General features: G+C 42.2%; 2 protein-coding genes across 3 annotated transcripts in view; one reads left to right on the plus strand and one right to left on the minus strand.

The window, feature by feature from the left end:
- Positions 1 to 3,280: 3,280 nt before the first annotated feature.
- Positions 3,281 to 16,330, plus strand: N4BP2L1 (NEDD4 binding protein 2 like 1). Its single transcript, XM_069808036.1, has 5 exons — positions 3,281 to 3,460; positions 11,072 to 11,196; positions 12,037 to 12,125; positions 13,369 to 13,445; positions 15,381 to 16,330. The coding sequence occupies exons 1-5, from the start codon at positions 3,336 to 3,338 to the stop codon at positions 15,607 to 15,609; spliced, it is 645 nt and encodes a 214-aa protein (XP_069664137.1). The 5' UTR covers positions 3,281 to 3,335; the 3' UTR covers positions 15,610 to 16,330.
- A 760-nt stretch (positions 16,331 to 17,090) lies between these two features.
- BRCA2 (BRCA2 DNA repair associated) overlaps positions 17,091 to 27,181 on the minus strand; it is a 42,639-nt gene continuing 32,548 nt past the window's right edge. For both annotated transcript variants that reach the window (XM_069808033.1, XM_069808032.1), the window contains exons 20-27: positions 26,167 to 26,311; positions 22,720 to 22,841; positions 21,460 to 21,661; positions 21,061 to 21,227; positions 20,831 to 20,966; positions 19,929 to 20,185; positions 19,142 to 19,294; positions 17,091 to 17,828 (exon numbers count right to left, since the gene is read on the minus strand). In XM_069808033.1, the coding sequence (XP_069664134.1) occupies positions 17,205 to 17,828; positions 19,142 to 19,294; positions 19,929 to 20,185; positions 20,831 to 20,966; positions 21,061 to 21,227; positions 21,460 to 21,661; positions 22,720 to 22,841; positions 26,167 to 26,311 (1,806 nt within the window). In that variant the 3' untranslated portion in view covers positions 17,091 to 17,204. The remainder of the gene's footprint in view (positions 17,829 to 19,141; positions 19,295 to 19,928; positions 20,186 to 20,830; positions 20,967 to 21,060; positions 21,228 to 21,459; positions 21,662 to 22,719; positions 22,842 to 26,166; positions 26,312 to 27,181) is intronic.

Consider the following 27,181-nt stretch of genomic DNA (forward strand, 5'->3'; position numbering starts at 1 on the left):
CTTTGTTGTGTGTGGCAAAAGGTCGCTTTCTGAAGCCATTTGGGATTTATACCTTCTCAGTACATCCTCGATTGTGGTACAAAGAGATTGAGGGCAGAGACCAGTGAGCAGAAAGGAGGTGTCTGTCGACATGAGGCGTGAGCTTCAGGATCCAAGGTGTTGCCACGTGAACCAGTACATGAACCGGTAGTGATGCCTACCTGCGGGGAAAGGTGCCTGTTAATGTGTCTTACCCTACTTCTGCCTTTCATCCTGTCAGTCATAATTACATCCCAGTCTCTTTATAACCTCAAGTGGAATAAATACCTTCCTCAGTTGCTCCTATTGTTTCATCCAGAGGTGCACAACTTACCTTCTTTTCTCCTAAAACCAGGCTTAATGCTTCCCTTCAGCTAGACTCATTTGGGACTATAGAAACGAGGAGAAAATGTCACTGTAGGCCTGATTCAAATATACTGGAGGAAAGATGCGTGTGATTTGTGGTAGACTGGTAAGACCTATAACTAGCACTGATAACCAGTGGTTTGATGTTTCTGTTAGTGGTATTCCTTTTGCCATTTTTTACTTAAAAATTCTTATGATGTGAGGAGAAATTTAAGCTAAAAGCAGTTGTTCCCCCCCCCCCTTTTTTTTTAATATTGTGGTTTTCCTTCATAATTAAGCATGGTGTTTATTCCTCAACTGGAACAGTAACCTTACCAGTAGCAATTCTGTTACTGAGGAAATTGTCCCAATAACATGAGTAGTGGAGTATTGATTTCCAGGGGGAGATGAACAGCAGAAATTAATGAACCCTTGACAGTAAAATCTAAAATTTTGCTCATATAACTGTCTATGTAAGGCCCGCACAGGTCTCAGAAAAAACTGGAAATATTTACATAGGTAGAGTGAGCTAAATTACATAGGCGATGAATTTTATCCCATGTTTTTAAAACACAATTTCATGGGTTTTTTTTTCCCGAGGTGTGTTTGGATTCATCTACTTTTTTTTTTTTTTTTTTTTTTTTGTGGAGGCTGTAAACAGGGCGAGGCTTCTCCACCAGCTCTCTGTTGCTCTTGCTTTTCTGGAGAAGCACAAAATTGCCCTGATGTATTGCTGTGGCGACGTGTTCTATGCATCTATCTTTAAGGTGGTGCTTGTGATGCCCGGGAATGGAATGCCGAGGGTAGACGCAGTTGATGATGCCGAGGTGGCTGGCACTTTCACCTGCAGAAGGACAGGAGTGTAACCACGAATGGGAGGAGGAAAGCAGAAAGCAAGAGGTGTTGGTGGGACGGACCAGAAGAAGGGGCCCGTGGGGGCAGGGGAGGATCACGAAGGACAGCTATTTATGAGAAAAAACATGAGTGCTTGCTGAAATAGCAAATAATGAAGGTGAGGCAGGCAGTAGAGAGTGGAGGGAGGTGAAAGGACAAATCAAATGACCCTAATTAACTTAATCAGAAAATTAATCAGAAAGAGCAACTTTTGTCAATTGAGACATGCATAAGGCTGGAAATTTCTTTGTAGTGAGAGGGAGTGACAGAAAAGACAATTACCGCCTCACTTCTGGTGAAAAGGGTGAGAAAAGATCGATGGGAAGAGGAGAAGCAAGGAAGCTTAGGTTGTGTGTTCTTGTCAGAAATAATATTTCCCACTTCCACAGCTTCCAGATCCAGAATACCTACCCATTTATTCATTCAACTCCTCTTCCTCATCTTTCCCTGCACCCTTTTTGTTGTGCATCAGCTGAAGAGCCCATACCTGACTGCAGTCACGCTGACACTCCACCGTGGTCTAAACTGCCGATGTGTCCCCACTCTCCACTTAAATACTGCATATACATGTAAGCAGGCAAAGATGTATGTATTTCTAAATTAATGTTGTACCACTAGCAAAATTTACCGGCTGCACTTTTTTCATGCATTGCTTATGTACGTGTGTGATTTTTTCCTCTCCTTGGTTGGAAATGTGCTGCTCTTCTACCAGCAGAACGTTACACAACATGTGATGGGAAGGGGGAAAGTAATTCATGCTGGCCATAACCGCAGCTTCAGACTTACTGGGTGTACCAGTAGCAGCAAAAAAGTTAGTCTGAGTTCAAGAAAATGTCACTCAAAAATTAGTATTTTCTTCCTCCTTCTGTTTATTGCGAGAGAAATCTGAATGCCTATATTTTCTGTTACTGAATACCGACCTTCTAGAATGCTTAAAATAAAAACAGTTTTCAAAATTTCACAGTATTTCTTGTATGGGTGAAAGGTGTTTCATCTTTTAGTAGGGTGTTGCTAGGTTAAGTTTACTTTAACCCCCCCCTGCTATCTTTGAATTTCAAGATTCACATACCTTCTTTCCTGCCCCTTTTCCCTCCCACTCGCTGCCGCTAGCGTTGGTGTGCTACGTCCAGGAGAGCTAAGCTTTCTCCTGGTATGTTGAATGCTCTCTTTAGCACGATTTGTGAAGTTCAGAACCCAAAGCTTTCAGCGCTGTCGTTCAGTGTCGGCGTGTCCCTGCGTTGTACCCCAGGCTGGGGCCGATGCCGTGCGTGGCTCCGAGAGCGCGATACCACACCAGCAGGTTTGGGTTTTACTGGAAACTGTCATCTCTTCGGCTTGTGTGGTGGTCGCGTTAAAGCAGATTGGGTTTTCTTTAGGGGAGATAAATCTTGGTAGGCTTGCTGTCGTTTCTCGTGTGCTTCTATGTTTGGAAAAATGTTGATGTAGTGAGCGTGATGGACAGGGTCGCTTGTGCAGGGCAGTTATTTAGCTACATCAGCTTGGAATCCATCCTTGTCTGCCTTTTTTTTTTTTTTTTTTTTTTTTGGAGGCGGGGGGTTGACTCCACTAGCTCCATTCCTGTCAAAAAAAAAAAAAAAAAAGAACAAAAAGCTGGGTCGGTGTCTGGGGGACTCCTGTGGAGAGCTGCGCTCCTCCGACGAGCTGTGGCGATTCCCGCCCAGGGGTGCCCCGCAGTTCACCGCTTTCGGCGCTGGCTGCCGTTCCCCCGCCCTTGAGAACCGGGCGACCGATGGTGATTTTTAAAGAATTAACGGCGGTCCCTCGGGCTAACCCTCCAGGTGGAAGGCTAGCGCCGTACCTGACCGGTTTGGCTTGCGGGAGCCTTGCCTCCCCTTCCGTTCCCCTGAGTGTCTCCTTCAGGCGGCTTTCGTTTTCACAGGGGAAGAGCCTCGGCCATTTCCTTCACACACACCCCCCGCCTCAACCCCCCCCTCCGCCGAGGGACGCTCCTCTCCGCCCGCCCGCCCACACGGCAGAGGCCCGGCCCCTGACGGGAGAAGGGAATCCCCGCCGCCTGGGCCGGGCCCCGGCCCCTGGGGGAAGGGGCGTGTGTGGGAATGGATGAGCGGCTGCTGCGGGCCCTGGGGGGGCTCAGCCTGCAGCCCCCGCGGGGCCGCTTCGGCGGGAGGGTGGTGCTGCTGCTGCGGGGGCTGCCGGGCGCCGGGAAGAGCACCCTGGCCAGGTAAGGCGGCCGTTCCGGAGCCCCTTCGGCTCTCCTCGCCTCGGGCCCCCCGACCGGCCGTGGGGTGGGTGTGAGAAGGCGTGAGGGGAGGCGAGGGCGGGCGGGTGAGGCAGGTGCCTCAGGCCTCTCTCTGCCCGCCTGGGAGCGGAGAAGGGGAAACACTCGCTGCAGAGCACCGGGAAGAAGGCTGAGGTGGTTTTTCTGGCTCAGGAGGGGAGCGGGAGCCTCGCAGGAGCCGTTTGGAAACCTCCTCTGTCTTTCAGAAATGGCTAAAGGCTTTATTGCTGCAGCTGCCCGTACCTGCTCTCCAGATACACAGCCCGTAGGGCCGTCTGTGGTGGTGTTCAGAGTGAGCGAGCGGTTACCAAAAGGCACGTTTCTAGTAAGACGGACTAATCGCCCAAGCCAAGGTAGTTGTTGTTGTTGCTGTTTCTTCTCTAAAAAGTGCCAGAGTGGTGCTTTTTTTTTTTTTTTTTGTGGTTAATCACACACACAGTAAACTACTTCCTGTCTCTTACTGTGAAAATTGGCGACTCTGACATCTGTTTCCATGATGTCCTGCACTCCGGGTCAGAGCTGTAGGGGCGTATAAAATGGGCAGAGCGGACCATTCCACTCCGACAGCTCCAACGCTGATTAACAATAGGTGGAAGAACCCAGAGGGGAGTGCTGGGAGACGGCACCGCAGTCAGTGTGACGCAGCGTAGCCATAATCTGGTATCACAGAATCTCAGGGTTTGGTATCTCACAGCTCCAGGTGCCACCCACTCTCCATCAAAAGAGGAATATTCGCCATCATCTTCCTCTGCTCGGGCGAGGAACCTGTGCTGGGATCACGAGCTGCCATAGGAAGGGCCCTGCTTTGAAAGAAGCCGTGTGATACACTGGGTTAATCTACAGTTTCCTCTTTTCGGTACCGTTCTTTCTGGGCATGCTGTGCCTTCTGCCTCACAGGACTTCTGCAAGATGAAGTTCTTTAATGAGTGGCCAAATGCTGTGTTTTTACTGATGCCCAAAATGCATGTGTCTCCCTAAAGAGGTCGTGTAAGGCCCTTCTTCAGAGGGCTTTGGGTCTTCTCATAGTACAGTAAGAATGTAACGGTCTGGGCCATATTCTCAGGCAGTGCAAATAACTGACCTATTTTTTTAGATCAAAATACAAGATTAATTATTAATGACAGATTTACAAAAGCAGTTGTAAATATTTAGTCCCCTGCGAGATGAACGTTTGAGGAACTTACTCTGTTTTCTAGCCCCTGTTAATTGTGTCATTGCGTTGAGCCATTCAGCAGTACACAGATCAAAGGGCAGCTGTAAAAATGGCATTTAGTAGCTTTCCATTAACTCTGTCCAGATTATGAAAGGACTGTGCCAAGAAACTTCTGAGATTTGCTATTCCCACGTTGTGTACCTTTTGGTGTTGGTAAACACAGTGTGCTAGGCAAAGCAATGTTTGCAGAAAATTACTGCGACAAAGCTCAGTGTGAGATCCTACTGGAGGAGGAAGGCGATTATTTATTTGCAAAAGCCCTTGGTGAGCTCATTTTACCCATTCAACTTTATTCTCTCGGATTTTATTCACTCACACTATCACAGCTAAATACTTGCAAGTACCAAGGGGCATGTGCACAGGTGCTCTGCCCAAAATTGGAGAGGCCAGGGACCTTCTGCTGTCCCATCCTCACTTTCTTTTCTTGGGTTCCTCTCGGTCGGTGGTGATAGACAGGGAGGGTTTTGGTCAGGTCTGTTATGCCATCTCGCAGCCAGCAGTTTCTGTGCTGCCATTTTTTTGCCTCTGAATTTTGCTTACTTGGTGCTCCATGAATCTTAGGCAGGAGTTTTTTGCCCATTTTCATTTTCCTGTTTTGGGTGTCTTTTCAGCTGCAGCCTCTCCCTCTTTTGGAACAAGGGGAAGAAGGACAGGGTGTGCGGGCTGGTGTGACCTGCTGGCCATCCTCTTGCTCTCAGAGTGTGCAAGTCATCTGTGCTGGGCCTTAGCTGAGTGCTGGCCTTTGGGGGGGTGTAAACAGCACCTTCCCCAGTTTTATTGCTGTTAACGATGTTCTTGGTTGTCAGCACGTACCACTGTTTTAGCCTTTGGTGTTTCTTCTGGTGCTTTCACCCCCCCCACCCCCCCATTCTTTCAGTCTTAGTATCAGCCAGTATTTCAGTTACAACCTGTACATCTTTACAGAGCTCAGAAGTGTCACAAACCATGAATGTTATCACTGGTGATATCACAACCTGGTGATAGCTCCAGCAGGAAGGACCCTTCTCCGTTTGGCACGCAGGCCTAGGAACAACCTCACATCCGTGACTCGTTTCCCTGACATTTCAGTGTCAGTCAGTGCTGTCTGGATATAGCTTTGTAAGATTTAGTTATGGCATCTTCATTAAAATGATTTCCCCATCCCAGTCCCTCCCCCAGCTTGGAGCAGCTGACACTGGTACGGATCGGTTCAGGTCTGGTTTTCGGGTTCTGGTAAAGACAGCCAAGGGGCCACCTGCGATACATTGAATAGTCAAGGCAGAACGAGGAGCTGATCTGCTCACCACCAGCCTCCAGACCTTTTCGCTTCACTGTTAAGGATATGCTTCCCTGCATCACGTATTTTAGGTGACCCTAACCATCTCCCTCTAACCGTTCACCGTATGTCACCACCAGCAGAAGCACGTAGGAGAAGAGGGGCACCTGGGAGTTGCATCTCCAATAGCCTCCATCAGGCATGTGCAACACTCTCCCTTCAACTCCACAGTACGGATTTTGTGATTAGACCAAGGCAACTACTAAGAAAACAGTTATTTGAGGTGCAGTAGCGGGTATAGCTTCCAAAAATGCCTCCAAAAATCAAATGAGCCACGTACAAGCTCATACCTGCTTCCCCAACAGACTCGTCATTGCACAGTAGCTGTATTTCCAGCTCTTCTACAGTCTATTGCTGTGATGCACAGCTCAAGTAACATCTAACCCTCTGTCTAGCAGTTTTGCTCAAGCACTAGGCTGGGCATGATCAAACATGCAACTTGTCAGCCACTGCTGTTGATTTATCAGTCGACATGAGGTTGTTCTTGTACTCCTTTACAAAGCACAGAGGCAGCAATCTTCCGTAAATGAAAAAAATGCACTGAGGCATCACTGCTTGGAGTAATCTGCGTCTTCTCCAGTTCTCTCCGCTGCCTTTGCCCAGTCAGTCCCAGCACCTCCAGCCCTGGGCCGGCCGCGCCGCCGTTACCAGCACCCTGACCCTGCTGCAGAGCTGCACCTTGGACAGGACTTCAGCTCTGCACCTCCTGCTGCCAGGTGGCAACGCACTGTAAACATTTACCTTCATCTGAAACTGCTTCAGGTGCTTCTCCTGAATGTGTTTATCAAATATGATGCGTGTGTTCTGCCAACAGCACAGCCATCAGCTGGCATGCCTCCGCCGGGGCAAAGTCCGCAGGGCACTAGAAGTTGTTAAAACGCAGCAGAGAGCCGATAGTGCTGGGCGTGTGCTCTAGATCTCATCGTTCTGATTCTCTGCTGAAACTGAAGACCTTTAAACACCACGGGGAATGCTTTGTGTTAGGAACAGTGACCGGAGCAAGTGGTTGTATGCGATGTCAGTACATACGTGTTCTGATCTCCGAAGTAGCTTGGGAATTTACCGGCTCTGAGATCTGCCTGACACCGTTCTGTTGCCTTCTGAGTACTGAAAATGTTCCTTCCAATCTGCTTACCAGGCTCAAATCAGAATTTATTTTCAAAATTTCTGTTGGAAAAACATGACAGCCTATGAAATACAGTTACAGATATTTTTTTTATCTCCAATGATATTACTGGTGATCATGGAGACTTCTCCCAAGTACTCTAATGCATCCAGCTAGTTGAAACCCTGAGCAGTTATTTTGTTGTCTATACGTACAGTTAAACCCTGCAATGATTGTTTGAAAGCACTGAAGATGATATTTAGAAAAAAGGCAACTTAAAAACAGTATAAATTATGGGAACAGATCTTCAGAGGAATAACACAGAAGACTCTAAAACTACCTGTCTGTTTGCTGAGGCGGTTGTTACAAGGCTCCTGTGGTCAAACAGAAACACAGCTGGATTTTCAACAGAAAGATTCTCCTTTTTTAGTCCCAGCGGCCATCACAAATCTGACTGGGGTGAGACAGCAGATGAGCGTGCACCAATGTCGACCACCACATCATTCAGCAGCATCCTTGCTACCCAGGCTGCCGGTGGGGTTGCCGTGGGCAGACGGTGAAGCTTGTGCCTCTGCACGGCGTCGTGTTTCCAGGGGCTTTATCAGTTCCCGGGGGGGCCTGGTAGGTACATGAAGTTTGCTGCTGTTGTGTCAGAGCTGAAGAGCAGAAGCATCGGAAAGCTTTTTTTTTTTCTTCCCCTCCCCAACTGTATCAGCCAATCTAGTGAGATACGGTACCTGGCGTGGAAAGCTGCTTCAGCTTGAGGAAAGGAGGTAAAAGGGTTTGGGGAGATTTATTGCAAGTGGAGGAAACATCGCCCTTTCTTTTTTTTTCTTTTATTTTAATCCTTTGTATTTTCTGAAACAGCAGCAAACTTTTCTTTAGCAAGATCTAGAGCATACTGTATTTTGTATCTACTGCAAGACAGAGAGCTGTAGCACTTCGCAATTAAATGTCCCAAGTAGGCAAATTAATACTGAACCTTTGACAGAAACTGCTTATCACAATGCAGTGCTTCAAGTTCAGTGGCTTTAAAAAAAAAAAAAATGCAAACATAGCTTATATGTACTCTTTGATCTTGCAAAGAGATTTCATTTTCCTTCTGCTCCTTAGTATGCTTTACGCTTACTGATCTAACGGCAATGGGTAGTTTTCATTTGACAGGGCTACTCAAAATATATTAATTAATAACACTGGTCACAAGTTCTCCCATTTTGCATAGCTGGTGTATATTTTGCTAAAATATAGGCATTTTTATTGTGTGATTATTGAAAACCTTTCTTCTAAACCAACTTGTGGTCCTGTGTAGATTGTAGAAGGCTTATTTCTCAAGAAACATACTAAAGAGGTTTGGGTGCCCTTGGAAATTACAAGGGACAGAAGAAACAGGAGTTTTGTCAGCTTCATGGGCAGTAGGGGATTACAGAAATGGTCATAAAATTTAGTGTCAGTTTGGTTGTTTTAGAAGGCGAAAAGTTAAAAACAGCAAAATAAGCAGGAGGTAAAACATCATCTTTTTCCCACTCTAATGTTTTCTTATGTTGCTGTTCGTAGGAGTTTGTTTGGTATGACTATAGCAAATGTGACAGTAATTCATAGTTCTTAGCACATTTTGTGCCATATTTTTCCTCCTTTGAAGCACAAGTTTTATCTACTTTAATTAATTACTTGTGATATGAGGATAGTAGACTGAGTTTACAGATAATCATGTACTATTTATATTGCTTAAGGGTTAATATCAAAGCTCCCATGTGAGTGTGCATGTATGTGTTAAGAATTTAGTAATGTATATGCTAAGAAAATTTTTAAAATTTGCACTGGTTGAGAACATTTTTAAAAGAAACACTGAGCAAGAAAAAAAAATATTTTGAGATCTTTTGTTTATGTGTACAATTTTATGTGCCCATTAGTAGCTAAAGGGACAACACATATTTTAGCACAGTCTGTTTTTTAGAGAAGAGGTGATGCAGATGGGTAAAGCAGTGGGAAAGGTGAGGTGCTGAATTACAGTGAGAGCTGAATATATCAGTTTATCAGCACAAGAGTAACCAGATAAGCGTTAGGTGCTCCCATGCTTTTCATGATAAGAATTCTTTGCCTGGGACCAAAATTAAAGCAAAAATAATTTGACTGTTTGCTAACAGTTTGCAACATGACTTTTGTTAGATCTGTTTGTCCAGCAGTAATTATGTGAATAAAACATCTCTTTGGAGCTTGAAGATAACGACATGTGGGTGCTAAATGATACGTAACAGTGGCTACAGCCCAGTCCTGGCCAGTCCATCAGCAGTGAGTCTCTGCTCTCTGGAGTGATTGCAACCACAAAATAATATTAATTGATCAGCAGATGGTAGAAGTTACAGTGGAGGCGGAACAAAGTCAGAAGCTGGCCTTTATTCAGCTAAGTGCAACGTGCAATCCTAGTGAAGAATTGCTGCTAGCAGACAGATGAGGGTAAAATTGGTAAGTACATGGTCAGGGCAGAGTTAGAGATGACAGAATTAAGCCTTTTCTGTCTGTGTGTCTGGTTTTTGCTGATAACCTCGAGGCACCTTTTTCCTTGCAGTTGCTCAATTAGATAAGACATTGAGAAATAGTTGTTTTGCAGCTTACGGGGATGGAAGAGAAGCATTTTGTCAGGGAAGCTGAAATAAATCCGAGGGACTGGAGACCTGTGTGTGGTGTGAGATAGCAGGGCAGCAGCATTCATGTCTGAGAGCCACAAGGTTTCTCAATTGGCCTTACTTTCTTTTCCAGAGACATTCTGGGCCTTAGGGAGATGGAGAGTAGCGAGATGATGCTGTGGGCTCTCCCTGACTTCTTGCAGAGACTCCCTCCTCCCCCAACACTCCCTTCATTGAAAAAAATAGACAATTGTCTATGGACACAAATAAGTCTGGATTGCACACAAACGGGAACGCAATTTTGCACTGAGATTTTTTTTTTTTAATGCTCTCTAAGGACTGGCAGAGGAATGCTTCATATTTAAGCCACCACCTAAGCCAGCGCTTCCACCTCCTAGAGCCCGTCGCTGTCTGCGAGGCAGCTGGTCAGCTTACGGCAGGACACGCGTCCACCCGCCGTGGGCATCCTGGGTCTGAATGAGCATCGCGGTGGGGACGCATGAGTGTGAGGAGAAGGGGGATTGCCCTGTGCCACTCACCACAGGGGACCGGTTTTATGGATCTGTTGCATTTGGGGCTGCCAATCTAGGCAGTTCAGATTTGTTTATAAAATATGTTTGAAAGCTGAAAATAAATAAATATTATTCAACCCTACAAGGGGAGGATTAAGTAAAACAGGGACAAGTGAAAAGCAGAAAGAACCATGAAATCGCAACAAATACCAAGAAATACTGACTGATCACTTGGATATTTGTTTGCAAATTACAAAAAAAAAGTGCTATGTGCTTTGTAGCCAAAAAAAAAGAAAAAAAAAAAAAGAACAAGACAAACTGCTGGTAACATTGACCATCTTTACTAAATGACAAATCATTCTTCCTGGTTATCTTCAAAAATCTCTCTGTAGCAAAACTCCCATGGTCAAATTGTCTTTTGAGCCCAACTTTCATGGGATTAGCAGGCTTGGTTGGTTTTTTTTTAATTTATTTTATTTATAATTGTACCTTCTCAGATAACTCAGAAAGGAAACTGGATATATTAATATGATTAAAGACTCATATGTTGGTAGTCCAGTGTAGATTTCTCTGCTGAATTAAAGAAATCAAGGCCATGCCTTTAAGCTCCATTCCTTTCCTCCTATGTGTCCGTCTACTGATTACATTACTTTCAGATCCTTTAAGCTGGGATTTTTCAAATGATGCACTGTGCATATTTGCAGAGCATTCATATGGCTCTTGATTTAATGGTCTCTATTAAAGGTATGCATTATACTAATCCTTCTTTCATTTTTTTTTTTCAGACAACTGAAACGTGACTATCCCAGTGCTGTAGTTCTTAGTACTGATGACTTCTTTATCGAAAATGGCGTATACATGTTTGAGCCTGACTTCCTAGAGGATGCGCACAAATGGAACCAAAAGAGAGGTGACTAAACTCAATCCAGGGGTTTTGCAGAATAGTTTTGCTTTTCAGTCTGTCTTTAAACTTAGCCCCCAAAATAAAAGATTTCACAGTGGTGTCATACACTGCAGTTTATGGGGTACTGGCTAAAAAAACGCATTTACCACTTCTGATTTTATTTCTTCTGCCTTGTAAGAGAGAAATTTATAAGTGAAGAAGTGTTGGTGATTGATAGATGTTATTTTAGAAGGACTATTAGGTAGCACTGCTGAAGCTTGGTAACAGCAGGTGGCATGCAAATACCAGCCCAGCAGCTGCTCAGTACAGCTGTACGCACCACATCCCTCAGACTGTAATGGCTTAGGTGTCTGTCCTGACTTGGAAGTGGGTGTTACAGGGGGGGAGTTAGTGATAGCCAGGAAGAAAACTTGCAAACCTAATTATAAGTTTGAGAATGAAACAACCCAGGTCTCTACTTCAGAGAGAAAAATGTAACATGCTTTTGTGGCTGTGTGCTGGACTCATTTCTAGCAAGGGAAAACATTTTGAGATCATATAACAGGGATCTTTTGCAAATAACTAATTTTCAGCTGTTGTAAATTCCTAGTGATACTGCTAAGTATGTTTTACGAGGAGTTCAGATCTTGCCACTGTGCGCAGCCAGCGGCTGCATCACCTCCTCCAGGAGAGCACCTGCTGGGCCCTGACCTCTGCTCACGATGGGTGGTAGCTACAAAACCGTCTGGTAGGGAACCAAGGGTGCTGGCAGTGGGTGAAGAGAGGACACTTTGGGGCTAGTGAGACCTGGCTCGGTCTGTTATTTAGTCCATGTTCACTTTACTTAATGTGTTTGTTACATTACAGCACGCAAGGCAATGAAGAATGGGAAAAGCCCCATCATTATTGATAATACCAACATCCATGCTTGGGAGATGAAGCCGTATGTGCTGATGGTAGGGAAAGCTCTGATTTATTGCTTTTATATGCTCAGCTATGACATTTCAGAGGTGACCTGACTGAAACAGTTCTTAACATGGCTAGAAAGAATTACTTCTATTTGCCCTTAGTTCTCTAATTATAGCTAATGATTGATCCTGTGAAGAAGTAGGGGAAGAGGTGCCAATGTAGTTGTTTTATCTTGTCAGCCATATACCTCAGTGAAGACAAAATTACTTGAAAAGATTGTCTTTGAACTTGCCCTGTAACTTCTTGGCAATCAGGATGTCTTCCCCAGTACTGACATGAATTGAACAGTTCCCAAACTATTTGTTGACAAAGATACTAAGATATGACTAACAATTTTAGTTTATGACTTGTGAAAAATAAAGAGTCTTCAAAGACACATTGGTATCTCGTGTCAGGAGTTCTGGCAGAGATGGCAATATTTTTTAGTACAGTTTCATAATTTGGCCTCTCTGCTAACACTATACTCATGCTTCTGTTCTTGGGTTATGGTCTTGTCAGTTAAAAAATTTGGGTCTAAGTATTGCTTGTATGGGAGCACAAAAGCGGTGGGAATTCATAGAGGTGCTGGAAAGCCTGGACATGTCACTTCAGCAGCAGTTGTGAATGCTTGTGGGTGACTAGGAAGCAAGTGAGAGAGCACAGCCAGAGGTGGGCCAGATGTGAAAAGGTCAATGGATCTCCCTGCCTCCTTTCCACTAAATCAAAACAAAAGCAATCAATACTGTATTAAATATATATTATGTATTTTTGTGTGTGTTGTATGTGTGTATATGTGTGTGTGTGCACATATATATACACATATATGTGCACAAAGATGTTGCTTTACCTTGAAAAAAATTGAGGCCTGTAGACTCAGTGGCTGGAAATAGCGGGACTGACAGATGTTGACCTCACGTTCCCAGAAGCTCCAGATTGCCGTGGCCAGCCTGTGGCTCTTGAACCATCTGTGACCTCCAGAGATTTCAAGTGCCAGGGTGCCATTGCCACGGGGGATGGATGGGGACTGGGGGCAATGCTGAGGCAAGTTTTGCTGGAAGACCCAAATTCTTTGATGCAGAAGAAAATAACAAGCTGGGACTCAGCTTGATGGGAATCACGGTTATCTTCCTTTTTCTGGCTCCTGGTACATATGATACATCTCCTAGCCAGATAAAATCTCAGCGGGTCTGGCAGATTGGCTACTCCTGAGCTCGGCAGCCATATGTCTAAAACGTCTGTGTCCTTCTTCAGGCACGTGAAAATGGATATGAAGTTATATTCCAAGAACCAGATACACCCTGGAAGTTCAATGTTCAAGAACTGACAAGGTACAGCTTTTTCTCTTTGATATAGCAGACAGCTTCTCATTTTATTGATGTGCTCTGAGGAAGGCCAGCCCTTTTCCTCTTCATATACCCTAAAAAGTAACCTAGTAAATGATGACAGAATGATTGTCATGGAAATTTTCTATTACTCAGTACCTGCTCTGCAGTGAATTCAGCCCTGAAAGAGCCTGACCGTGCTGAAGTGAGTCAGGTAGTAGAAAAAGCAACGCCCCCCGCCACAAAGTGTGTATTTCTACTGCAAGCTTCTTGGGGCAGGAACCCTGATTTGCATTCTGGATTTTGAGCAGCACTCTTGTGTTTGGGCAAAAAAACATGTCTAAGCACTACAGACAATATTCAGACTTCTGTTCTTAAAAAATCTAACCATCACAAAGATTGTCTTGCTGTGGGGTGCTACATTAAATGTGGTCAAGAAATGGGGTGCTGGAGGATCTTCCTGAAGATCTTGGCATGCACACACAAAAGGGATACAAGGAATCTACCAAATCTACATAATGTGGTAGGATATAGAGGGAGCCAGATGTGGCTCTAAGTATGTTAGTTTGGCTGGAGGCTGCAGTGTTAATGGTTGTATCACAAAGAACTCCGTGCAGGCTAATTTTCTAGCCTTTAACCAACCCGCTGTAAACTATGTTACAGTAATGAGTGCACTCCTATCTATTCGATCCAGAAGCTAACACGTGCTAACTAACTTATTTGTTATCACAAGGAAGCAGGGCATGGGTACTTCATTCCAACTGATGTATTTGTTTTATACCAGCTAGGAACTCCAGTCAAAAGTCAGCACCAGCTGGGAGGCATTTGTAGGGCACCACTGCAGAGACAGATTTCACTGGTGACCATTCATTATAGGCTGAGCTACTCGGTAACTTGTATTTTGATTTATTAATCATTTGAAACAAGTCAGCTTTTTATAGTAGCATCGTAAAGTTAATCCAAATACACTTGGTTTGGAGCAGCTCTTTGGCAAAGGATTCAGGGGCAGCTGAAGGTTGCTCCCAGTCTGGTTCCACATCGTGTCTTTACTGGCAGTAGGGTTTGTGCTGGTTGCTGGCCCCAGGCACAGGCTGTGCGCGCGTGGCTTCTTCGCAATTGGGATGCTGCAGCTGGCAACCTGCTGCGGTGCTGTCACCTTAATTCCACCAGGGAAAAAAACGTGTTGAGCCCTGCCGGATTTGCACAACACAAGGTTTTGAAAATACAGATGCAGGACAAACTTAGATTCTAGGTCACAGGTTGTGCCTTAAAGCTAAATGGCAAAAACCAAAGTTACTCAGAGTTTGCAAACTCACAGAAAAGCAGAAATTCCTAGTGGTCTTTGGAAAAACAATTCCTGCTGACGTGTTGAGAGACTGTGGCTGTTTCTGGTCTCTCCAGAAAGCCCTGCATGGTTGAGTATCCTGTTCCTCTCCCTCTCAAACAACTTGTCATTTACAAATCTGCCCTGGAGCCTGAGCCATGTCAGGTATGATTTTTCCCCACTTGTACTCAGACAAAGCAACATTTTTTTTGACCTCTATACTTGCTGATTATAAGTCAGTGTCTGGGCTATCTACAGCCCTTGTCTGCATTTCTCCAGATGTACAAAAGCTCACCCTGAGGCTAACAAGCCATTAGCACTAAAACCCAGCAATACTCACGTGAAATAATAGAGGTCGTCTACGTAGCTCTATGTCTAACTTCTTACGTCCTGGCTGCCCACAAAAATACTTGTGTTACATGTTTCAGTGGTCACAATAATAATAATTTGAAGAAGTAGGTGGAAGTGAACAACCATTTGGGAAAAAAGGCTAGAAATAGATCAGAGGGGACATGAACCACTATCCTGAACATGTCAGAAACCTTAGCAAGCTTAAGGTAACCTCTAATACATGGGCAGCTAAATACTTGTGTCTTCTGTTAATTTTGACTCTACAGAAGGAATATTCATCATGTCCCTCGACAAAAGATACAACGGATGAAAGAACAATATGAGCACAATGTTACCTTCCACAGTGTTCTTCGGGCTGAAAAACCAAGCAGAGATGAGAGAAGCTCCAGTGGACCAAATGCAGCTCATGGCATGGGTGCCCATTCCAACCCCCCTCCAGCCTTCTCGAACAGAAGACTTCACGTAGCACGTACAAACAACATACCATTTAACTGAAGAGGTGGATTCCTCAGTGTATATTTTAATTATCAGGGTATAAAAATTTCTAGTTTTACATTTTTTTCTAAACTTTTTTATTCTTGTATTTTTCTAAACTGTTTTTTATTCTTGTATTTTTCTACTACATTTTTAAATCTCTACTACAATTTTAAATTTCTTAGAACTCTTTAAATGTCACTGGATTATGATCTCACAGCTCTACATGACTAATCTAAGAACACTATCCCCAGTACAAACTGTACTCCCTCTCATCTGTCTTCCTCCACAAAAATCCATTCAAGCTTACAGTGAAATTTACCGGCTGTAACACACTTTTTGGTTGTTTGTTTGGGTTTTTTTCTGCATTGTGCTCTGTCACTAATAGATAAAATATTCCTAAATTCTTTCTTTCTTACAGGCCATGTGGCCAATTCTTTCTCCACACAGTTGTAATTTCTTGCCATTTTAATACTTTATATATCTGGCTGTATAACCTTTTGTATCTTCCCACTCCATCTTGCCTAGACCATTACTGCTAGTTTTAAGAGAGGCAAAGCGAATGGTGGAAAAGGGAGCTCTAACAGGTTGTAGGAAGGTGCGATGCTGTGCCCTATCCACATGTCTGCTGTCTGGATCCAGATGGGTGAGAAGAGAAGCTATCCTGCAGTAGTTTTATCCATGTTGTTAAATTCTGCTGATTATGTCCTCATTAAGAACCCTTGTGAAACATTTTTAAAACTCAGCATTTGTGATGGCAATTTTTTTTTTTTAAGTAGGTGTGGATTATTAGGCAGTGCTTATAGAACAGGACACTAGCAAGTGATTTTGCAGTAGGAAATGAAGACAGCTCACATTGGACATTAAGAAATGTGGGTATAGCTGCAATTCATCTAGTAATTTAGCAGACGTATAAAGAAATAGGCTGTTTCTGGAGAAAAGCCAGGCTGTCTTCAGGACACAGTAGATGTACAAGATTGTAAACTAGGGGGCCTGGGGAACCTGGCTCTGCTGTATCACACAAAGGTTTACAGAACTACCTGCAAGTGTGTGTCAGCCCATTACAGTTCTCCAGTCCTGCTACAAGATCCAGCTTGGTGACAGGAGCCAGCCCCTGTTCAGCCCCTGAGCCAAGTGAAGGGCACAGGACCCCTGAAAGGGTGCTGAGTGGGAGCTGGTGGTCTCCTCCAATATTTCAGAATTAAAGTGTTACATTTTGGAACAAGAAACTTGGAGATTTGTTTATTTTGCCCTGTGCCACTTCTGACAGCCAAACAGCCTATTCTAATGCTGCAGAGGGTGACAAAACTGATTGATTGCTTTAGACTGAAACAAAGATCCTGCTGTAATTTAAGAAAATATCAGAATCAAAGTAATGGCTTATAAAATGTCAACAAACCTGCAGTCACACTAATGCTATTGTATGATACATGTTTGTGTGAGAAACGTATAATTACTCAACTCCAAATTATATTGCAGATGAAATGTCATTTCCATGAGTCTTTGTTTTTGTAATATAGCTTTATTAAATACAATCAGGATTTAATGTACAAAGTGTAAAAATAATTTGAATTTGAAATATATACAATACTGTACATGTGCATTTAGTAGCATTTTCAGGGGTTTTGTCTTTGTAGCATTCTGCGGGCTGGTAACGAGTCTTCAGGTTCCTTTGTGTCTTTCTGAAGAGCCTCAGCTACTTTAGAACTGCTTTTTGATGAGTTATTTGCCTCCCCAGTAGACCTGGAACTATTTTTGGGTAAAAGATCATCAGATAAATTAGTAGCTATTGTACTGCTGTTTTCATTTACATAATCAATCTTTTCTTCTCGTAAATTATTCATGAGTGCTTGTGTATTAATCATTGCAAGTTCTTCATCAGCAACCAGGTCATTCTCAGGAAGACAGACAGTTTCTCTCAATTTTCTACAGGGGGTGACATGAGCAATATTCTGATTTGTTTCTTTTGATGACTTGCTACGCTGTAAACCCAAACTTCGTGGAGGCTGAAATGCTTTTTTTAAAGATGGAGAAAATACTGAACACATTGGTGGCAGTGGTGGAGGAGCAGGTATACAACTGAGGAAGTCCATAGCTTTTCTCTTTTTGCTGTTTTTGGGATGGTCTTCATTGATTGTAGCAGATGAAGGTGTTTTTACTGACCCTTGTGTGACAAGTTTCCTATTCGGTGTGCTAGTTGACAAAGGGCTTGGATGCTTTATTTCAATTTTGGAAGAGATCTAGTTAAAAAGAAATAAGTTTTATGTTGACTAGAATGTCCTATTTCATTAGCTTCCTCAAATTACTTCCACAAAATGGGGGGGGGAGGGGGGGAGGGGGGGGGGAGGAACTGATAGAAAACCACTGATGCATCATTCATGTCCAACTTAACCTTAGCTTTATATCTTCTGATGGTGACTACTATTATTCTTTAAAGTATTGATGCTTGGTAAATCACTGTTTACATGTACATTAAGACAGCACATTTACGTGTTGTTTCTGCGATCTAAGCTAAACGTATGGAAATTTTTCTGTGCCAGATGGTAAGAAATCAAAACACTCATAAAAAGGAGTTGAGTCTTCTACTGCATTGCATATATCCTCAACAGGTTGTTAAATAGGAAAAAACAAGGAAAAAGGGATATAGACCAAAAAACTTGAAGATAACAATACACACAAGACAGATGCTGCACAGCAAATAATTCAAACACATGCTTAACTTGAGAATACATTTAATGTCTCAGTTGTTTTAACCTGGTTAATATATTTAATAAATAATGAATATAAACAAAACCTTCAGAATTAAATATTAGCACTCTCTCTGAAATGGAAAAGGATGCCTTATAAGCTTAAATTTAGTCCCTGGGAATTGATATCACATCAGGGTGTTTCCACCTCCCTCACTACTAGTGGCAGGAAAAATTTTTGTTCTGACTGCACTCAGTACTCCATGTCAGGAACAGCTTGCCACCAGCAGCCCTCCTAGGAAACCTGAGTACTATTTAACTCAATTTTTGTCAAGACTGCTATAAAATATAAACATTTACTAGGTGATACCTCTTCCCTTTTAAAACCTGGAAACAGTGAACAATATCTAGGAAAAGATGACCAGGAGGTGAATTCTCTAAACAAAGGTAAGAACTGCAGAATGCCATGAAAAGAAAAATTTACAGATCAAGATTTCTCCTTCCAGTAACATCCATGTCAGATAATCTTCACAGTGGGACCAAGGAAGTGATAAATCATCTACAGGGAAAGGATGATTCCTTTTACTCATATAAAATTCAGAATATTCAAAGTATGCTGTGAAAACACAGGCCACAATGGAGGTTTTCATGTACTGCTTGGAGGAAGTGTAGTCTCACAGTTCCTCCTGGGGAATAATCCTAAACCTACACACAGAGAAAACTAATCAGCTTGCATTGCCCTGAAGAGAACATATGGAGTGGACTGAAAAGCGAGACCATTCACCACAGCCATCAGTATAAAACTTCTTATATCCTTACTATATGTACTGTCAGTAAAAACAGATTATTAATTACCAGAAGCTTACCAAACTTTTATCCTCTGCATAAAGACCTGAGTTGCAGGAAGGAGAGGGGCATTCCAAGCCACATCTTTTAGTTAAAGTGGGTGTAAGAGAGAGATTTCTTCGTAGCAAATTCATCAATTTACTTTCTGCATCAGAGCAAAAGGAGGCCACATTCTGTAAAGGAGAACAGTTTACAATGCAGAATAGTCATTTTTCAAATTGTCTAAGTACTATATGCTCACAAACAAAGTATTTAAGACTTTGTTTTCTCATCATAATCCCACCAGAAGTTTAGTTTCTATCAAACCAGCAACTCAGAAGACTGCTGCACTTCCTGTGGAGAGAAATACCATACCTTCCTTTTATTGTTAACAAGAAAAATATCCTTTTGTATTTAAACTTATTTTTCAGTAAAAAGTGAGAATGCATGACCAAGTGAAGTGAGAATGCTATTTAGAACAGCTAGAAAATTGAAATAATAAATAAATGAAATAAACAGTCTGATACTGAGTATGTTCAGCTAAGCAAGACAGTAAATTTCAATTTTTAAAAGGCTAGAGCCAAACTGTCCACGACAGATTCCTTATTGTCAGGTACAATATTTTTTGCTAGCCAGAGAAGATTGTGGTACATCCTAAAGACAGTGATGGCTGAGCTGAATTAAAAAGAAAAAAAAAAAAATCAAAAGACATTCAAGAGGTGATATGTAGAGCCCTCTAGGAAAAATGCATTAACACCTTAATCCACCTCCCAGAAGAATGTAACACAGCAGTAACTAAATCATTAAACTAAAAATCTACCGATTTACCTCTATCGTACTTCTCAGTTCATTAACCTTCTCTTGAAGATAGGTTTCCTTTGGACTGGCTGAGAATACAGAAAGATCTCCAGCCAAGAGCATAGGAATTTCTGATCTGAATTCAGACTGCCACTGAAGGTTGCTTGCAGAAATGAACGAACAGCGGACAACTATATCTTCAATAGCAAAATGTCTGAGATCTGTCCAGATCTTTACTGCCACTAAATTATAGCTTTCATCAGATAAGTACACCATAGTAGTGAAACCTAAAAGCAAGAAAAAAAGTCTGAATTAAACCTTAAATCTTTAAGTAAAGGTTGATTACTGCAATTTGTATCTATTAAAAAGTTATACACATCTTGAAAGAGAATTGATAAATGTAACATGGCAGCCATGTTACATGCTTCATTCATATTCTATACTATCTCCCTACCGATTACAGAAAACAACTCAAAGGCTGTGTTCCAGTGCTTAAAAAACAATATTCCTATGGTGCTTTTCCTTTTTATTCAGATTATCCACCAGTCCCTACCCACGAGCTCCAGTGCCTGCGTTCCATTCATTCCGTGACACTGTACACAAAAGAGGGATCTCATGTACACGCACAGTGGTACTTCTGCAGATGCTGAACACAGACATGAGAACCTACATCCACCATTCATGGAAAAAAATAAAGAAAAGCTTCTCTTGAGCTTAGATCCTCCCTTACTAAATTCTTCCTGAGCTAATAAGCAAAGACAGTTTTTCTTCAGGAAAACAGAATTATCTGCCAGCATATCAGAGTGATGGGCTATATTAGCAGGTTTTTACAGGCCTGAGATGCACCTACAACACCAAGATCATTTTGACTTTTAAAATAAAAAATTTGGCACTTATTCAATGGGAGTAGATGAATGTGGTCCACAACATACCTGTTCTGCTAACAGAAACTACAACTCCGACTAAATCAACTTCAGCACATGGTGGCTGAAAAGAAGGATCTGACAAACTGGTGAATTTTAGAGCCTTTCTTGGAAGGAAAATCTGTACCAGCATCTCTTGAGATACCTGAAGAAACACAAAATTTTTTAGTATTTACATCACACTTACATAGACTGTGATACATTTTAATAATATATCTTTATGCACTTAAAGCACTTACTGATAGTTGTAGATACTGAGTTTTCTTTGTTGCTGTTAATTGTATGTTAGTTGAGTCTGATCTTCCTTTGGACTGTGATGTTGACAGCTGGTAGATTCTGTACCGACTGCCTTCCTTTAACAACGAACAAACATCTAGCAGTGGACGCCAGATACTCAGTATCACTCCTAACAATACCAGATTAAGATATATTAGCTGTGCAATTCTAATTTGAAGGCTTTTGAACAAAATAAATCCACAACACTCCCTCCCACCCCAAAGCCCTAAACCAAAACCCAAATAAAACTGGAAGTATTAACATGCAAGCTAGAATGCTGTTGGGAAACTTCAAATCTACCTGCTATGTTGGCCAGTTACCTTGTTTAGATAAAAGTTATTTATAATTTCCCAAGTACTAACCTTTATGTTTTTCTTGCTTTCTGTAGTCTACCACACATAGTTTCCATACAGTAGACACATCTCTTTTGGAACAACCATTTTCTTCCTGTACTGCCGACTCTAAAGCTTTCTTGAATTCTTCCTGTATCTGAGTTTGCTTTTTATCGTTCATCAACTGCCTGTGAGCATTCAAAGCTTTTAACTGGTCTTCATTAAGATATCCCTGTAACCAAGAGAAAACATATTTAGTATCTTTTTTATTAATTAAAAAAATCCTGTCAAGATTTTTAGATAGCCTCTTTCTTAAGTGTTTGTCTGTTACAAGAAATCTGTTGTTCAACTGATACATTACTAGGACTCGAAATGAGGTATGTTAACACAACAGGAGTCAGTAGTCTTGACTAGTACTCAGCTGGCGCTGCGTTGTCCAAGTATTACATTACATGCAGTTCTTATTAGTGAGAAGCCTGCTTAAGAGTGCATAACTAAGGTGAATATTTAATATAACAGACATGCTTGCTTGTTTCATAAGAAAGAAGAAATATTAGAAAAAAATTCTGTAAGAAGAAAGAGTTGCGCCTCTCAGCAGGCTGCTATCTCTGAGCTGACAGTGATTTACACTAAAATGCATCAGGAGTGTTACCTTTCTGACCAAGCCTTCAAGATCCAGATGCCTTTAAGTGTAGCACTACAGATATGCATAACATTTTATCAAATAAAGTCACAGATCGCACGGCTTTATGACAGTCAGGGACCCTGACTTGCAAAAAGCGAGGCATGTATTTAATTTTTAACAACTGGCAGGGACTAATCACCTGCATCTTTATTAATAAAGGCATAAATACTTAAAAGTTGTGATTGAACTGGAACAATGACAATATAATAATTCAAATACTTCAGTGAACAACATGCACGAATAAGTGTGTGAAACTCAAGGCTTACGAGATGCATTTAGTTTTCATATATGCAAAACAAAGAAAAGTAGTAAAATTACAAGTAACATTAACTTTTAATTGTGCTATATCCTGGATTTTTATGTCAAGAAAAAATAGCATTCTGTTTTGCAATCCAAGATATTATTAATCTATGTCAACAAGCCTTCATTAAAATATTTTCAAAATTTTTAATCTTAATTTACTTAACAATAAGCATGCTGTAGAAAATCTCAAAAGGCAGCAAAAAAAAAAAAAAGTAATTTAATGGCTGATTTTAGCATGAGGTAGGAAATAGTAAATTATTCCACAAGCATTTCAAAATTAGCGCCGTAGGATCTACAGTTACCTCCATATAACCAGGATCAGATGCATTCTGAATTGCTTCATAAAGTTCTGCACCATCTTGCAAATTATGGATTTGCTGCCTTGTGACTATGCGTGACCTTGGTGTTCTTCTGCTAGTTCTCTCTGTTGAAAAAAAGCCATTATGTTGAGTACAACCAATACACTTTAAAAGTGAAAGAAAAAATAATTATGTAAGAAGCATGGTAGTACTTAGGCTTTGCCAGAATAAAAATACAAAACAGTTGTATATAGGAACCGATATATATATGTGTGTGTGTATATATATTAGGAAAATACAAGCAGTAAAAAATCTCATTCATTTAAATACAACATAGATTAGACTATTATACAAACTTTGGGGAAGCCAGTATCAGTGTCTGCACTTAGGAGAGCATGGGAGACTTGATGGGCTGCCATGAAACATCATCGATACTTGACCATGTTTTCTGTATGTCTGTCACTTCCTCTTCCTCTCATACAGCAGAAGAGTAGAAAAGTCTCAAACATACCAAGATCTGGGACAACAGGTCACCACAGGCCTGCACACGAAGCCTCCTTAGGACACCAGCTAAAAGCCAAGTTAACTTCATTACATTAAACTATTACCCTCTTTTTAGAGAATCATTTTGCTGCTAGCATTTTGATGAATTCCTTCAGTGTAGTAGACTCCAGTACAAAGAAGTTTACCAGTCGAACATAAAACAACACAATGAGGTGATTGATATGTGGAAGTTCATATCAATGAAGTTAAGAATTACAAAGCAATCTCCGATTTCAACTAAGAATTCAGTGGTGGGTTGCTTTGGTTTGGGTTTTTTTGGTTTTGGTTTTTTTTTTTTTAGAGTATGGCTTTATTTGCCTTTTCCTTGTTACTTGCGAAGGACTCCAGGTTCTAAGCAAGCAGTTAGAGAACATCTCAGTGTTACAGATCACCATGAGAAAGCTTTATGGAAAGGGAGAGGCTATCTGGGTTGTAGATACAACCCTGTGAAATGTGAACTGCACAGGCTACTGTTAGTGAGGGAATCCTACCTGTTCTTGGGGAAAAAACAAACCAAAACACACCACCAAATCGAAACCAACAAAAAACTCCTCCCAAAAAACAGACCAGAGTATCAAGGAAGCTGGAATCCATAATCAGTGTGGCAAGAATCCTAATACCCTTCCTCATTCCAGTTTAGCGGAGTCAAACCTAAGGGGAAGCAAACATAGTTCTGGTGCAGCAGTGAGCTTTGTGAAGCTGTAGCAATCAGCAGCCAGTGGTGGCACTTAACAGCAACAGCAGACCCAAAACTACTGCTAGAAATCACAGGCAGAGGTGTGCCGTGTCATCCCATTACAGAATCAGAAAATGGTTGAAATTGGAAGGGACCTCTGGAGGTCATCTTGGCCAATCCTTCTGCTCAAGCAGGGTCACCTACAGCAGGCTGCCCAAGACCATGTCCAGTGATCTTTCAGATATCTCCAACACAGCCTCCCTAGGCAACACTGTTGGTCACCCTCACAATGACAAAGTCTTTCCTGATGTCCTCCTGTGTTTCAGTTTGTGCCCATTGCCTCTGGTCCTGTCATTGGGCACCACTGAGAAGAGCCTGGCTCCACCTTCTTTGCACCCTCCCTTCAGCTATTTATGTACATCATTGATCAGATCCCCCTGAGCCTTGCTCTTCTCCAGGCTGAACAGTCCCAGCTCTCAGCATTTCCTACTATGTCAGATCCCTTAAGCATCATCATGGCCCTTTGTTGGACTCTCTCCAGTATGTCCATGTCTCTCTTGTACTGGGGAGCCCAGAACTAGACACAGTATAGGTGGCCTTACCAATACTAAACAGAGAGGAAAGATCACCTCCTTAGGCCTTCTGGCAAGACTCCTCAACTTGTCCACCAGGACCCCCAGGGCTTTTTCTGCAAAGCTGCTTTCCAGCTGGGCGGCCCCAGGCATGTACTGGTGAATGGGACTATTCCTCCCCAGGTGCAAGATTTGCACTTCCCTTTGTTGAACTTCATGAGGTTCTCGTCAGCCCATTTCTCCAGCCTGCTGAGGTCCCTCCGGATGGCAGCACAATCCTCTGGTGTATCAGTCACTCATCCTAATTTTGTATCATCAGCAAACCAGCTGACAGTACACTCTGCCCCATCATCCAGATTATTAACAAAGACGTTAAAACAGGACTGGGCTCAGTGCTGATCCCTGGAGTACACTGCTACTTACTGGCCTCCAAATAGACTTTGTGCCACTGATCACCACCCTCTCAGTCCAACTGTTCAGCCAGTTTTCAAGCCACCTGTCTGCTCATCTAGCCCATGCTTCATCAGCTTCTCTATGAGGATCTTAAGGGAGACAGTGTCAAAAGCCTTACTGAAGTCAAGACAATATGCACTGCTCTTGCCTCATCTACCCAAGCCAGTAATTTCGTCACAGAAGGTTTTCAGGTTAGTCAAACATGACTGCCCCTTGGTGAGTCCCTGCTGACTACTCCCAATCACCCCCTGAAAATGGTTTCCAGGATTAGTTGTTCCATCACCTTCTCAGGGATCAAGGTAAGGCTGACTGGCCTGTAGTTCACCCTCTGAGTCCTCCTTCCTGTCCTTTTTGAAGACAGGAGACACATTTGCTTTCCACCAGTCTTCAGGTACCTCTACCAATCACCATGATCATTCAAACAGGACCGAAAGCAGCCTCACAAAGACATCAGCCAGGTCCTTCAGCACTTGTGGGTTCATCCCATCACTGACCATCGACTTATGTATGTCCAGTTTGCTTAAGTATTTTCTAATTTGATCCTCTTCCACCAAGGTTATGTATTCCTTGCTCTAGACTTTACCCTGGACTCCTGGGATTGCTGAAGGCTGGTATTGCTAGTTAAGGCTGAGGTGAAAAAGGCATCCAGTAACTCAGCCTTCTCCACATCCTGTGTCACCAGGGTCCATTTAGCGGCTCCACTGACCTCAGTACCTCCAAAGTCCTGCAATGTTTGTTTGGAAAGATGCTCAGTCTTGGTATTCAGGTCTACTGAGATACATCCTAAGCAGCACTCACCTCTGGGTGAAATATTACAGTGTCAGGTCTTTGAAGAGAGTGGAATTAACAATTCTACAACTTTGTGGCACTTCCCTGACCATCATCTCAATGTTAATTTTTTAGTAGCCTGGCTACCAACACGTTCAGGGAGAGTTTTCTAGATAGCTGCAAAGCCAAGCAAATAAGTATATAACTGTTTTGTACTGAAAGGTCTTTACATAGGAAGTAAAGACATACATACACAGGAAGTAAAAAACCTAAAACAATACAACACAAAACCACCAACAACAAAGAAAACGACCCAACACCCTATCTTCTGCTTCTCTATCACCAGAGAAGTTTTTGCCAGTTTCTTTAAACTCTTCTGTAGATGCCAAAAAAGTTTTTGTGTTCTTATTACATGTTCTGAAACAATGAAAGCTTTACCTTCATGCTTTTCATATTCTGCTTGGATTTTTGCAAACAGAGCTTCCAGTTTCTTTTGTTGATCCTCTGCATGCTTGGCAGCTTCCCTTTCTTCAGCTCGGCTGTTACGAAACACATACGAACCAGCTGATGTCTTTTCCACCCACTGAAATAAAAAGATTCAAAAACAAAACCCAGACTATTTTTAATTTTTAACCTCATCTAGCTTCCTTCTAATACTTACTGTTACGCAAAAATGCTTTAAAAAAAGAACAGGCAGTAGATCATAAGTTCTTTCAGTATAATAGATAAAAGGCAAAACCCCACAGCATTGGTTGGTAAATCTTCATTTTAAAGATACACAGACAGAATGGAGCAGTAGTCAAAACTGCATGATTTAACATCTGAAGAAACCATAGTTTACAGTAGTAATAGGTATCAATGATGTAATTTAGAAGATAGTTGGATCCCACTGGTAGATACATTAAGATACAAACCATCAAACTCGATGCTTAAAAATATACCAGAACTGCATTCTATCCAGTTTGTCTTTCCACATCAACTGTACTGTCTGTTTTAACACGCTAGATTAGAGGCTGTAAAAGAACCATGACGTTGTTCTGCAGATGCTCTTAAACTTTTTCTGTCTGAAATGGTTCCATAGGACTACAGCCTTGTCCACAACCCTGCCAGAACTGGCTTGCCTGATTTGAAGAGATAGGTGAGCCAAACAAAAAGGTCACTGCCGCTGAAAGTGATCCCTTCCCTTCCTCTTTACTGCAAAGTCCCATCTTCTCCCTTGCACTAGCTTTAGCAGATATCTGACCTCAGACCACATCAGTTTTTTCAATAGACAGCAGTTTGTTGCACCTTTTTTTTATTATTATTACTAGTTAGTTACTTACTCCTGATTTAGTGAATTATATTAGCTAAGCAACAGGATCAGGTGAGCTCCAGGTTTAGCATAGAGAAGCAGCAAGAGAGTACAGTGAGAGCAGGATGAGGAAGGGTTGAAGGACTAATCCTTATGAGGCAG

The sequence above is a fragment of the Haliaeetus albicilla genome, chromosome 20, assembly GCF_947461875.1.
Source record: "Haliaeetus albicilla chromosome 20, bHalAlb1.1, whole genome shotgun sequence".
Taxonomy (NCBI): Eukaryota; Metazoa; Chordata; class Aves; order Accipitriformes; family Accipitridae; genus Haliaeetus; species Haliaeetus albicilla.

What these genes read in the sequence shown, in the direction of transcription:
- N4BP2L1 (XM_069808036.1), top strand. Translation starts at nt 3,336, where the DNA reads ATGGATGAGCGGCTGCTGCGGGCCCTGGGGGGGCTCAGCCTGCAGCCC. An exon ending in GGGAAGAGCACCCTGGCCAG is followed by an intron (nt 3,461 to 11,071) that starts GTAAGGCGGCCG and finishes TTTTTTTTTCAG; the next exon opens with ACAACTGAAACGTGACTATC. An exon ending in TGAAGCCGTATGTGCTGATG is followed by an intron (nt 12,126 to 13,368) that starts GTAGGGAAAGCT and finishes GTCCTTCTTCAG; the next exon opens with GCACGTGAAAATGGATATGA.